Source organism: Vicia villosa, linkage group LG3 (genome assembly GCF_029867415.1).
Source record: "Vicia villosa cultivar HV-30 ecotype Madison, WI linkage group LG3, Vvil1.0, whole genome shotgun sequence".
NCBI lineage: Eukaryota > Viridiplantae > Streptophyta > Magnoliopsida > Fabales > Fabaceae > Vicia > Vicia villosa.
This window is the reverse complement of record NC_081182.1, coordinates 15,119,123-15,134,510: the sequence shown is the minus strand read 5'-3', so window position 1 is coordinate 15,134,510 and position 15,388 is coordinate 15,119,123. Positions and strand designations below refer to the sequence as shown.

At 33.4% G+C, this 15,388-nt stretch overlaps 1 protein-coding gene across 1 annotated transcript; it reads right to left on the bottom strand.

The window, feature by feature from the left end:
• Positions 1-13,461: 13,461 nt before the first annotated feature.
• LOC131654983 (vegetative cell wall protein gp1-like) lies at positions 13,462-14,444 on the bottom strand. Its single transcript, XM_058924899.1, has 3 exons — positions 14,258-14,444; positions 14,047-14,076; positions 13,462-13,773 (listed from the first exon to the last, which is right to left on the bottom strand). Exons 1-3 carry the CDS (start codon positions 14,412-14,414, stop codon positions 13,646-13,648), a joined length of 315 nt encoding a protein of 104 aa, XP_058780882.1. The 5' UTR covers positions 14,415-14,444; the 3' UTR covers positions 13,462-13,645.
• Between the last annotated feature and the right edge of the window lie 944 nt (positions 14,445-15,388).

Here is a 15,388-nt window from a genome sequence, read left to right as displayed (position 1 = left end):
GACAAAAGAATTGTGTTCATCTCAGATCAGCAAAAGGTAGAGTTCATTTTATCCATCATTCTGTTTCTTTCTATTTCCATCCTTACTTATAATGATTGTTTCTTAATATGTTTCAGGGACTGGTTGCAGTTTTTGAAGAGTTGTTTGAAAGAATTGAACATCACTACAACACGGAACAGCTTTCACAGCGCTTTTTTTGGCCTTTAACAGCGCTTTAAAGCGCTGCCAAAGCCAGCGCTGGCGTAGGCTACGAAAGCGCTTTTAAAAGCGCTCTGGTAGACCCCCCCTTTAAGAGCGCTTTTCCTGGAAAAAGCGCTCTGGTAGGCCCCCCTATGAGAGCGCTTTTTCCAGAAAAAGCGCTCTGGTAGGCCCCCCTATGAGAGCGCTTTTCCAAAAGCGCTTTTGTATGCTGCGTAATTTTTTAATTTTTTTTGCTTTTTTACTGGTCTTTGCCAGCGCTTTTACTAAGAAGCGCTCTAGTATGTGGACCTTTAAGAGCGCTTTTTAGAAGCGCTGTAGTTGCTAAATGAGGTATTTTTATGTGCAGCCTATAATTTAATCCTCCCAGTCGACCTGTAATGTTTTCGACCTGTAATATTTTCGACCTGTAATATATTTTCGACCTGTAATATATTTTCGACTATATTATTTCAGCCATCAGTAAGACAATATATATACTAATATATACCATTATAATATCCAAAATTATATATATACATCATTACAAAATTATATATATACATCATTACAAAATCAACAATATTATAGTTCAAATCTGCATGAAAAATAGCTTAATATAAAATTGACACAATTCCTCTTTGATTTCTTCTAACTTTAGCTTCGAGTACCCAGCAGCACGGAATTCGTCAAGGTACTATAAAACAAAAACATAATATGAATAATATATTTAGGTAAATGTAATAAATTATATGAAATTATCTTAAGTTATAACTTTATACCGTGGGAGGAATCTCTAATTGATTCGCCTGAATGATTTCTTTCATAAACCTCAATACAAAGTATCCGCAGTCTGAACTGTTACGCTGTAGCGGACACTACATAGAAAAACAAATAAGATTCTATATAAGTTGTCTTGTTTTACCAAGTAGCATAAATATTATAAGCAAATTTGTGAAAAGTAATGTACCTGCACTTCGATCCAGGTGATGTTGTTTGATTTAGTCCGGGATACCTGTGCGTCCCGTTGACTACGGAATACTTGTATTGATCTAATTAACAAATATATAAAAGCATATGTTTAGATCAATCCCACAAATAAGTAAATATATAAATATACACGAATATATATTTAGAACGATCCTACTTACAAATCAACGATTTCCTTCATGGCCGGATAATTGGTCCATTCACCCTTTACCGAATTCAGATAATACACGACTTCCCTTATCGGGTTGATAGCAAGCAGCAACCAGTGTGCTCTATAAATTAAAACAATAGGTTATATGAAAATATTGCTATACACTAAAGAAACAGAGATTAGATGAATAAAGAATGAGAAACTAACCCTACTGGTCGGGTATTATACGCCCAAAGATGCAGACATTCTGTATTGCCGGTGGACATGAATCTATCGACTAAGCGCTGTCTAACAGATTCCGGATCCGAAACAATTTCCATTCCGCTGCAATGGGCGGAAGACACGAACCGGAATCTGTTAGACAATGCAGTCCCGCGCAACACTCTGTCATACAACAACCTTAAATAAAAACATAATAAACATTAGATTCTTTTCATTGAAAAGTGTAAATAAATTATATTGTGGGACTAATTAAATAATATATCGGATGAGTGAATATTACCGGATGTATGATTGCATATTACTGACGCCTAGTTGATCTTGGTTAAAAATCTCTTGCAAGTCATCAATTGTAATATGTGACTTGAACTCAATACCGAAGACACTTTCATCCATATCGATTTCCCGTAAAGCACCATCCTTCATATCGGACATATCAACCATTGTTGCGAGTGTCGCCCGGTATCGAGGCACAAAAGCACCGCCTTTTCTTGCCGCTTGCTTCGGAGGACCACTGGGTGGTACGCTACGAACCTGCTGCGTCACTTGTTGTGACTCCCGAGCGGATGCCTAAAAATCATATAAGTTAGGTAAAATATAAAATCATGCATATTTTGATTCAGATTATATATTAACACTTTAAATGTACCTCTTTTAGCGATGCAACAGACTCCTCCTCCTGTAAAATCCCTTTACCCTTAATTGCGGGTTTTATAGGAGCAGTCTAAAAATAAAATGTAAAACATAATTAATAAACGGTTTAGAATTGACATTCGAAAACTAAATGATTCATAATCGTTTTCAATTTACCTCATCACTAATGGTAATGAGCTCCGAGGGCCATGCAACAAACGATCCTATTGCATCTCGCAGCAATGTCGTCTCTGAGACCATGTCAGGTACCGGTAGAATCGCATCATGATCTAATACAACATCCACCGATACTTTCAGGTGTCCATCCGGGAGCGGTCTATGGTGAAGTAAATCTCCCAAAGTGTTGTGCACTTTTCCCTTGCCAACTAGTCGATAACTCGGTTCCGATAAGTATAGTTGGCAAGATGAAATGCCCTAAACCAATAGTAAATATAAAGTCATTATCATTAATAAAATAGAACAATTTAAAAGGAAAAAAAATTATAATTACCTCGGGAAATTTCCTTTGATAGTTGATACTAGCCTTATCACTAGTTTCTTTCACCGATGAAGTGTTGCACTTTTCTCTCATATACGCCTCTTTATCTCTTTGCAATTCAGAGACTTGTGCTTGCAATTCCGCCAACTTTTGCAACACTTCTTCATTTGAAGGATTTCTTCTCCTAGGACTCTTGTAAAAAGAGGTTGGAGTCACACCATGACCCTTACCCCTCACCCGACCGGGATACTCGGGAGCATCTAGTACTCTACTAAGTACGCTCTCCTCACCGGTGGATGCCGATTGCGACAAGGTCTCCTGTAATTCATTTACATTTAAATAATTATTAGTGGAGATAAAAAGTCATTTATATATTAAAAAATATTTGATTTAATTAAAGACATAGTATTATACTTACACATTCAGTATAAACTCTCTGAACATCGGGATCGACAGCGTGATTCTTGCCCACACGAGCTTCCTTCCACAACACATGTACAGGAAGTGAAGCTTCCTCACTTTTAGTCTCCTCCAACTATGCATTGACACAAACGATAAAATCGTCAATTAAAACATGCACATGTAGACAATTAATTAAATCGAATTTCTATTTACTTACAATTTTATCCTCTAAGCGTGCATATCCCAAACGCCCTTTTTTGTATGGATACGCGGGTTTGGATGCTCTCTCCCTATTCGTGGCACTCTTTTTCTGAAAAGCTTCATCTCTTTGCTTTACAAACTCAGCCCAATCTGCTTCATCAATGAAGGTCGCATACTTTGTTGGCCGTCCCGGTGCATTTTCAAGAAATTTTCCATCTTTATCCTTAAGATAGGTGTTTGTCAAAAAACTTTTCCACCCTCTATATCTCTTGCCGGCCAAACTAAGTATGTAGCTTTTACGTTCATCTGGTATCTCAAAAGTCCTCTGCAAAAAAACGTACGCATAGTGTGTTAGTATAAATAATTTAAACAATTTATCGTCAAGATAATAACAACAATTAACCATATATGATATATACCTGAAGCTCTTCCCAAATCGCTTGTTTTTTCTCCTCCAATTCTAAATTTTTCGTTTTCGATTTCCAGGTAGCTATGGAGACCGGAATATGCATACGGACAAGTGTACCAATATAACTTGTCAACTTTGCAGAATTAGGACCAATTGGTTGTTTATCAGAATTCCATTCCAATCGGTATACTAATCCTTGGTCTCTATGTCGTATGATACTCCTCATAATAGTGATGCCTCGTGCAACCTCTTTTGCTTCAGTATCAGGTGGAGCATTTGTATCCGAAGCAACTCTTTCTTGTGAGTTTTCTTGTAAGTTTTCAGGTGGGTTTTCAGGTGGAGCATCTCTATCTGAAGCCATTGAACCTGTATCAAACAAACTAAAGCACATTAGTACACTATTAATAAGCTAACAATCTATACAAGTCAAATGGAAGTCAAACCATGCATGTACAAGTAAATCGGAAACGAAATCGGTACAAATCAAAATAAGCGTAAAAAAGAAAGTTATCGGAATTGAACGAAATTTACATGGCTATGGTAAAACGTCGCCACGGACTCAAAAACAAAGTCGGTTTTCCGAAATTCAGACCCTAAGCCCGACTTTTGATTACGGGCAGAAGCAAAACCGATAAAAAAATAGTCCCGAAATGTAAAGATAAGTGCATGAGCAGCTCCGGAATCGTCAAAATAGTATAGTTACATGTAAAGAAGTCAAACACTTAGCAAAAAGAACCACCAATAGTTATACTCAAACCCGACACATAACTATGCTAATGTGAGTATTTCGAGCCAACAAACAAAAGATCTATAGATCAACCAAAATCATATTCAACTTAAAAAAACAATATACTTTGTATAGTTATGGTCATAATTTGTTATGCCAATAATTTGTATAGTTATTAGTATGTCATATTTAAGCATTCATTCCATATAATTTTTGGTGCCAATAATTTGTATAGTTATTAGTATGTCATATTTAAGTATAGCGAAACAGTATAAGATAAATAACCTAGAAGAGACCATACCTAACTTAACTCAATTATTTTACTATGTTACTAATATTGTGTTTGTAAGAATGAATAGAAAGAGAACAGAAAGAGAGCAGTATTTGTAAGAATGAACAGAATGCCAAACAAATTTCGATATAAACCAACAAAACACAATTAACCTAACAAATTCAATACGTCTAACAATCGAAGTCAGCAACAGGTAATTTTCACATTAACAAGAGAAACATTTCACATAGAAAAGCGGAAGTAAATCAACTTAGAATTTAAAAATACCTACTAAGGATTGTGGCATTTCATCAATTATCAACTCAAATCATTTCTTTCAGGCATTTCATCAAACAAGTTGCAGGCAGAAGTTCAATCTTTGATACCAAATAAAATTTACACTGAAAATTAAACCTAAAACTCACCGGCGGTGGATAAAACGAGTGACGGAGGAGAAGCCGACGGAGGGACGCCGACGGTGGTTGCTGATGGTGGTGGACGGAAGGGTTTCGCGTGCAGTGAGGGTTTGTGGATGAAGAACAGTGGTGGACGGAAGCTGGGTTCTGCAGAAAACGAAAGAGAGAAATGAGAAACAGTAACGCGTGTTTTGGTTTTTAATTTTTAGTAATAAAGGCTACTAAAGCGCTTCTGAAAAGCGCTCTCATAGCCTGGTCTATACCAGCGCTTTTGACAAAAAGCGCTCTCATTAAACACCCCTACCAGAGCGCTTTTGAAAAGCGCTTTCGTTCCCCCCACGTTCCCCCCACCTACCAGAGCGCTTTTGTAAAGCGCTTTCGTACCCCCCCTACCAGAGCGCTTTTGAAAAGCGCTCTCATAACCCCCCCCCTACCAGAGCGTTTCTTAAAAGCGCTTTCATACCCCCCCACTATTAGAGCGCTTTTTTAGCGTGTTTTTTAATTTTGTCTTTAGCGAAGCCTATGCCAGCGCTTTTCCTAAAAGCGCTTTCGTAGGGGTGCTGCTAAAAGCCAAATTTGGCGTAGTGCATAGATTATGTTTGAGGCTGTTATTTTGAGTAGCAATTAGCTTTGTGCACTTATGTGCTGCTAAGACACTTATTTTGAGTAGCACATGTTTGCTAAGACAATTTTATTCTGTGTATTCTGAATTATGCCCTTGTTAAGGTGCACCTGTTATGTTAAAGTTTGAGTTTTAGTTCATTCAATCTTACTACACCTTTATATTACACATTACTTAACAGACAGGTTTCATTGATGTAAAATACACATTTCCAATTGACATAAAACATAACTCATTTTATTGACATAAATTCACCAAGGTTTTACATCCAAGTGCCACTAAAATACACAATGTCAATCAAGGAGCTGTTAACCTAAGTAATACAATATGCCAATAAGCAAAAAACAGAGAATCAATATAGTCTTCTTCAGCCTCATATTAACACTTGTCTGACTTGCATTCTTCTTCAACTTCTCAATTTTGTTTGTTGCGGTCTCTAACTTCACTGCTAGTATATCACAACTTTTACACTCTGGTAGTTTCATCCTATGCACATTGATATGGTCTCTGATTTCATCATCCCACAAGAACAATTCACAGCTATTTACAGACTACAAAACACAAACACAATGAAGAATTGTTCAGTAAAGACCAACTTTCCAGATAACATGAAACATACCTTTCAAAATGATATTGAACAATTTTCCAGAAAATAAATAAGCATACTTACCCCATCATTGCGGCATTTCCAGAACTTGCGATTGCGATTTTGAACCGTGTTGGCCACCAATAACTTCATTGGTATGTCACAGCCACATCTGGGTAAATCTGGATTTTGAAACGAATTGACACTGCTATACGAGTTGCTTTCCGCCATGAGTGAAGAAAATGAATATGGGATTGACGAAGATGGAGAAGGCGCGATGATGGAGCAGGGTTTGCGAAGAATGGATGTTGGACGCGGAGAAAGAGAAGGACGAAGATGGATGAGTCAAAGTGGGAAAGTATGGACGAAGATGGAAAGAGGGAAAGATGAACCCTAATTTTATGGGAGTGGATCCAGTCAGCGCCAGCGTGTCCAATGCTGCATTGCCCAGTCAGCTCGTGTGGTAACAAGGTGTGGTAAATCCATGTTTTGGGTTTTATAAGGGGCGTTTGGTAAAAAAAATCATTCAGGGGGGCAAACCGAATCTCGCTATATTGGCAGGGGGTGAAGTATATTAAACCCTTTAATTATTTAGTTATGATTTCAAGTAAATCGAAGCTTTTGTCACCGAATTAATGTATGGAAAAATCAATTGTTGTGTTTGTTTAATGAGTTCCTTCGAACTCTTTATCTTTATAAATTTAGTGTTTTTTTTGGTTCACATGTCATATTTGTTGGATTTAAGGTGTCAAAATCATATTTTTATTCGCTAATAAATTCAACATTACCATCATCTTGGCCAATTGAGTTATATTGAATAATACGGATACAATATTTCATGTCACTGTTGAACAATTTTATGTCAATACTGATTCCCAAACAGAGGCTAAGAAGATCGTTTTTGACAAAGTGAAAAAAGAGAATCTCAAAACACACATGGATTTACTTCAATCAACGTGGTAACTCATAGATGAAGGTTATTCATTACATAACAATACATAGTTTTAATATCATAATATACTTTCACAGACACACATATTTGCTACATATATTGATATCGTTAACACACAAACCATGGCCAGAACCTCCCATCAAGAAATTAGGCTTTCATTTTTTACACTTTTTAATGAACTTAACACAATATTGAGGAGGATTAACCAAACACAACTTACGCAATTTTGAACATATTGTATAAAACGGGAGCCCAAACACAATACGATCTTCATCTTTCTCCACTGAATTCCCCCTTCTTGCACCCTCGACGACGCTATAGCCATTCAGAATTAATGCCATACAAATGATAAGTAGAACAAGTGAAGCAGTGGTTTTTGCCATCGTAAACATATACTTCTTATTGAGATGTTGTTTTGCATGGGATAAAATTGGTTTTATATCACTCAAAATTATATAGCCCTAATGATTTTCTTAAATGACAAAATTGAACAATTAATGTGGCTTTGCGTGAGATAAAATATTTGGACCAAATAAAGGTAGTTAAACCGTGTGGGAAGCATGCATGGTGTTAAATATGAGAGTTAATTAATTGACCAGTTGATTGACATAGAAGGAATAAATAGAAATTAATTAGTTTGATGATAGGAAAACTTGCTAACAAACTAGTGAAAATATAGGGTGATGAGTTTGGAGCTATTGATTATGCATTTATACATCGTCACTTTCACGTGGTTGTTAATTCTCTTTCAGTACTTTTATAGATACTCTAACAGAATTTATATTATTAATTTAAAATGTAAACGAGTCTAATCCAAAACTAAGTTATATATTTCATATTTTGATATAATAAGATGTACGGACTGATGGAGCAAAATAAATATAGTGATGGCAGGCATATTCAAATCCGCACCCGAATCTGAGTCAACAAACGAAAACTCAAGTCAACGGGTGAAAATCCGAGTTAATTAGGTTTGGATTCAGGTGTCATCCGATATTTCGCGTGCGAGTTTGGATAGTGTAAAACCCGCACCCGAAACCCAAAATCACACTCGCTTATATATATATATATATATATATATATATATATATATATATATATATATATATATATATATATATATATATATATATATATATATATATATAGTGGCGAAGCCAGAAAATTTTTAAAGTCTGGGCAAAATAAAACAGACTTTTCATTTTGTCAATAAAAGTATAGTTTAAAATAAAAGAGATGGAACATAATCTTATAATAGCGTGTTATATAAAATCACGAGGCAAATGTTCTTTTTGAGACTTCTTTTTAGTAAATGTTCGAATAATATAAATATCATCAAGTGACTTGAATATCTCCTGCTCGGTGTAACACATCATCAAATCATTGAACCACACATCGTTGATCTTATTGCGCAAATTAGACATAATAATATTCATTGCTGAAAAAGGTGTTTCAACAGATGTTGTCGACACCGGCAACATCAAAGCTAACTCAATATTTCTCCGTTTGAACCATCTTCATAACCAACGGATGTTAACTGTGAAACAATTCTTTTACATGAAGAACATAAATTTCAATTTAATGATTTTTTAATCTTTTTATTATATAAAATTGCCCAAATTAGTGCCCTATTGTTCAGTACTAAATTGATAATATAATAAATTAATTATTGTAAATTGCCATAATGGTAAAAAATTATCTAATTAAATTATTTATATTCAAATAGTTATACGATGAATTATAGTTAAATTTTAAATTTTCTCATAATCACTTATGTATAAAAAATAAAATAAGATCAAAGCGTATATTTTAAAATGTGTAATTATTTATTAAATTAATAATGGGAGGTGGTTTTGATTTTTAAATAGGTGTTCTATTGTATTCATAAAATCCTACGTACTAGTGATGTTTAAAATTAATAAAATAAGATAAGATTACTAGTGGAACTTTATTATAAAATTAATAAACTACTCTATGTTGAAATGCAATAGGTATGCTATATAATTCTCTAGAAACATAGCCTGGGCAATGGCCCAGCCTAGCCGGAGCTTAGCTTCGCATATATATATATATATATATATATATATATATATATATATATATATATATATATATATATATATATATATATATATATATATATATATATATATATATATATATATATATATATATATATATATATAATAAACCCGAATTTAAGGGGTGTGGGCATGGGTGTTGTTTTACCATCCGAATAGCCTTTGGTTTGGGTTCGGGTTTGGTTTGGGTTCGTTATCATTCCTATATAATAGAATTGATATGGATTCAGATATGCGGTTAAACGAGATATAGGAGATGTGGAGAGCATGGACATTTTGGTGTTGCGATAAGAATCACTGGTGTGATTGAACCTACAAGAAAAATAATGTCACATTCAAGTTATTGAAATTAGAGAGATGTAGTTTGTAAAAGTGACAATGAAATAATACCTCTAGTGACTTCAATATTATAGAGACTATTTGCTAATGTTAATAATGCAAATTATATTAGAAGGCATGTAGATGAAAGAATATGTGATATAAAAATTTTCCATTTAGCTAATTCTTTACAAAGGAAGAAAATTGATTTGTTGTTTCTGAATTTTGGCTACGAGCCAAGAAACCTTATGTTTGGACTTGTCATCGATTGAATGAACCTGTTTGGTAATTTGAGTATTAACCATACTTTATGGCACATTTTCTCATAATTTAAAACATATCTTCATGGTTGTGCATGAAGCGCAAATATATAATGATGTTTATGACGATTTCACGTCAAAAACAACTAGAAAACAATATACATGTTTATCTACAACCATTAATTGGAGATTTAAAATTTTTGTGGGAGGAAGGTGTTGATGTTGATGATATATTAATGTGAACATTTTAAGATGTGTGCCATGTTGTTTTGCACAATCAATGATTTTCCTGCATATGGTAATCTGTTTGGATACTATGTTAAGGGACATAAATTATGTCATGTATGTGAAACTGAAATATGCTTCCACCAACTAAAGAATGGAAAAAGTCAGTTTATCTTGGTTATCAAAAAATTCTAAGACCTAATCATCCATATTGTAGATTGGTGAAGGCTTTTAATGGTGAACGTGAGTTTGATATTTCTTCAAAGCTCTTAGCTCGGGAGGAAGTTTATAAACTACATAACATATTTATCAATGTTGTCTTTCAAAAGGAACGAAAAAAGTCATGTGGAGAAAAATATATGGAAAAAGAGATCAATGTTCTTTGATCTTCCATATTGGTCTATCTTAAGTGTAAGACATTGTCATGATATGATTCATGTGGAGAAAAATGTGTTTGATAGTTTGATCAATCACTTAATTACATTCATGGCAAGATAAAAGATGGTAAGAAAGCTAATCTGCATATGGTAGAAATGAGTATAAGACAATAGTTAGCCCTAAAAGAAATTGGTAAAAGAACATATTTTCCCCCAACATGTCGCCCTCTATATAGAAAAAAAGTTTTTGTGAGTGTATGCGAGGTATCAAAGTTCCACAAGGATACTCTTCAAATGTCAAGAAATTTGTATTAATGAAATATCTCAAATTAAGTAAAGGAAACTATAACTAGATTGTGCTTTTTCTTCAAGTCTACTTGTAATAAAATCATTGATCCAAAAAATTCAGATGAGTTGGAACATGAGGCTACAATTATATTTTGTCAATTAGAGGTTTATTTCTCTCTATCATTATTTATACTATGGTTCACTTAATTGTTCATCTAATAAGGAAAATTAGATTTTGTAGCCCAATTTATTTAAGGTGCATGTATTTGAAAGAGCGACACCTAATGATATTTAAAGGGTATATGATGAATCATCAGTACCGTCCAAAAGCTTCAATTGTTTAAAGGTACATATTAGAATAAGCATTTGAGTTCTATTCAAACTATTTATTAGAAGCAGACTCTATAGGATTTTCCAAGTATCACTATGATGGAAGATTTGAAGGTAATGGTACTCAAGGTTTAAATTTTAAGACAATTAGCTGATATGTAATTCTTCTAAGACATTTGTATATATTGAATAATGCTGATGAAGTTCCAACCTTACTTATTCGCTCACAAAAGACTTATGAAGAAAAAATTCCCCAAGGTGAGTGAAAAATGGATACTGACAGAGGTTACAAGTGTTTTATAGATTGTTTTAATGAAAGCATTTCTAAAGATAGGAGTGCATTTGAGACAATTTAGTGGATGTCATATATGCCTATGTTTAATGTAATAACTTGGAGTGCATATAAAATTAGAAAATTCCATTCTATACGAAATTTAAGGATAATCGTAGTACCATACAAAATAATAGGGGTATGGTTGAGGTTGAATCCATGTACTTCCCTAGTTCCAAAGTTAAGAATCATCTAATGGCATCTAGACCGTATTTTAGGTAATTAAGGAAATTTGGGAGATTGAATATTATGTTACATTTAAAGTGTCTTTATTTAAGTGCAAGTGGGTTGACAAGAACATTGGTATATACAAAATAATGAGTTTGGATTCACATAGATTGACCTTCGCAAAATAGCTTACATGAATGAACCACTCATCATGGAATCCCAAATAAAACAAATTTTTTATGTACGAATTTATATGGGATAACTAAGGAGTGTGTATATTTTATGACATTGTAATATACAATATTATTGAAATTGAATGATTGATATTGTTATTGTTGAAGATTTAATGTTGTTGTTTTATCCTAATTTTTTTTATTCGTCATTCAAATTATTGGATTTTAATGATCAGTTACCTTTCACAAATTAAGTCTTGAGGACGTCCATTCAAGAATTCACATTTTGGTTGTTGCTTAATCATTTTTATATGTTTAAATTATGTTGTAAAAACAGAATGTGTAGTGTGACATTTTAGTTTTGTTCTGATTAGGTTATGTTTAGGTTCTGCTCTATTTCAAAAACTTCATTTTTATTTGTTTCGAAATAGTAAAGGTTCGGTTATGTTTTAGAAAAATATAGGCTAAAATGAAAATTTGGTAAAACAAATTAATAAACAAGGGTTTTATCCTCTAATGTTTCCCCAAACCGAGGTAAAAATACTCAATCTATTCCCTTGGTTTTGAAATCAAACTGATGGAAAAAGTGTTGAAAAGAAAAAATTGTTGTTTCTAGAGATTGAACTCATGACTAGTTCTAAATTTTCCCTTGGTTTGCAAAACAACCGGAAAAAAATGACACACTTTCCATGACATGCTTTTATACCTCGTCCACGAAATCATGGTTAAATCCCTTTACCAATTGAGATAATACCATATCCGTAGTAGTGAGTTTCCCACAAACCTATCAAGATATTATTTTCAAGCCAAAAGAATGCTCATATCTTCAACGTTCTTCCCTAACACCAATCTACTTGAGACGAGACTTTCTGTTGGGAAAATTATACAACCCAATTGTAATTTTTACGAGTTTAGTAGGAATCCTCTCTTCTATTTGTCGTAAGACTCAATTGGCGTATAATTTTCTTCTGACGGTACACAATCTGCGTTTTTTGTAACAAGTTTTGAGAACTTGGGTTCTCTTTTTAATATATCTCTTGCTTAAAAAAAAAATTAATAAAGACATGCTTAATCTTAATTTAGATAATTTTTGCTATTTTACTATAATCGTTTCTTGTCTTCATTTTTTCTTCTTTATTGATATGTTTGTCTTTATCAAAAACCAGCCAAATTCTTAGAAGAGATTTCTTCACAAAAGAGGGAAAGAAAAATTAAACTTGTGAATAGTCCTCAAAAAAGCATCTCGAGCCCCCCCTCATTTGAAATACCGAAAAAGTGGTTTTCCAAATTATTTGCAAAATTACTTTTATGTTGGCCGTGTATTAAAACTTCTTTGGCATTTCTAAAAAGAAACTAATTTAAGATTGATTTGATTTTTCCAACTCACTTTTAAGCACTTTAAATCTCGAAAGAACGTGTTTAAACTCTCTAACTATAAACTTTACCATAAAGCTGATATCTAAAAATTTTGTTAACAACAATTTACTAAATCCTACATACTTAAAATTTGTAATCAAACCAATATCTTTGTGCCGATCATAATCTCTTCCTTTATTAGTTGTTTGATTATGTATGTATATTTTCACATCACATTATGACACAACCGTCAAGATTAATTTAGTCGAATAATATATGTAACAATAACATCATCAAGATAATTGTGAGCCGATTTTGCTTTATTACTCTCAATTCAAAATATTGGAAATTACATCGTAATTGAACTTACAATAGAGTTTTTCCAACTTATTTTAATAGGAACCTTAAAGACTCGCTTTGTTGATGTGCTTGTACAATCATGTATAGAATGTACAATCATCAAACACAGATCTCTTAAACTCTTCAAGAGCAACAACACCTTATAACCAAAGTACACTCGCCGGTAGCATAGCCTATTCCAAAACAAAATGCTCCACAGTTGAAAATCGGACATATTCCGAAAAAGCAAGGTTTTTGGCCAGATGGTGGTGCTGCAATAATGTCAACAATACACAAAGTTAATTACAAAGGTAAAAATAAAGATAAATTTTGATATCATAATATTTTCATACTCATAAATTTATTCGATACATATAAAAAAAAATTTAACGACAAACGAAGAATATATAAATAAAAGAAAATGGAGGCACAATGTGTCAATCTCCGATCATAGTATTAGGGTTTTAGGTTTAAGATAAACAGTTGCTATAGAATTCTGGATAATACTTAAATAGATTAAGAGATTTTGTAAACATAAGCTTTACCTGGTGGAGGTTGATCAGCTTTAGGTGGTGCTGCAATAATGACAACAATACACAAAGTTACAAAGGTAAAAATAAAGATAAAATTTGATATCATAATATTTTCATACTTATAAATTTATTTGATACATATAAATTATTTTTTTGAAAGTTAAATGAAAAATATATAAATATATTTAAATAGGTTAAGAGATTTTGTAAACATCAGCTTTACCTGGTGGAGGTTGATCAGCTGTAGGTGGTGGAGGTTGATCAGCTTTAGGTGGCGCAGGTTCATAACCTCCTTGTACACTCTCAGCAGCATTATAGCCATTAAGAAATAATGCTACTACAAGCACAACTAGAAAAACTGAAGCACTAGTTTTTGCCATAGCACTAGATTTTTATTCTTATCTCTTATCTTGTTTTACATGGAATAAAATTGGCTTTACATCATTCCAATTTATAGCACTATATGTTTCCTTAAATGAGAAAATTATTTAATTAATGTGGCTTTGCGTGAGAAAGACATTTTGATAAAATTAAGTTAGTTAAAACCGTGTGGGAAGCATTCATATGCATGGTGTTAAATATGAAGAATAATTAAACTACCAATTGATTGTTATTAGAATGAATAATTAAACTTAATTAGTTACGTAATAGCTAAATAGGCTAATTATTAACATGCATTCGTCACTGCATTTTTCAGTGCATGGGAGTCCTTGAACTAGCTAGTTGTTTATTCATATTAAGGTTGGTATCCTTGTTTGTTCTATGGATGAAGGGAGACACCAAAAATTCCCGAGTAATATGGGTTGTTGTTTGTAAACCTAATAGTAAAGGTGGTTTGGGCGGTTAGGGGTCTACGATTTGTTAATCTAGCACTTTTGGTTAAATGGAGGTGGAGACTTGTCTTGAGAGTCTCTAGTCTTTGGCGGGATATCTTGGTTCCTAGACATGGTGATCTAGTTGTCTCCTCTTTTAGGAGGGACGGGTCGGAGGGTAGAGTGAATTTATGTTATCTCTGGTTCCTAGATATGGTGATCTAGTTGTCTCCTCTTTTAGGAGGTGTGGGGCGGAGGGTAGAGTGAATTTATGTTCTACAGACGACAAGATGACAGACACAGTGTTGGAACAATGTGTATGACAACGAAATTGCGTAACATGAAGGATAAATGCATAAACTAAATAACGCAAGAATTGTTAATTCAATTTGGTGCAAAGTCGTCTACGTCTAGGGTGCATTAATCAAATGAAATGAAATTCACTCTTAATAATCAAAAAATAAAAATTGACAATGACGGAGCCACGTTATGACTGGGGAAGGCTATGGCCACCGCATCATATATTTTTCATTTTAAAATTC

What these genes read in the sequence shown, in the direction of transcription:
- LOC131654983 (XM_058924899.1), bottom strand. Translation starts at nt 14,414, where the DNA reads ATGGCAAAAACTAGTGCTTCAGTTTTTCTAGTTGTGCTTGTAGTAGCA. An exon ending in AGCTGATCAACCTCCACCAG is followed by an intron (nt 14,077 to 14,257) that starts GTAAAGCTGATG and finishes TCATTATTGCAG; the next exon opens with CACCACCTAAAGCTGATCAA. An exon ending in AGCTGATCAACCTCCACCAG is followed by an intron (nt 13,774 to 14,046) that starts GTAAAGCTTATG and finishes ACATTATTGCAG; the next exon opens with CACCACCATCTGGCCAAAAA.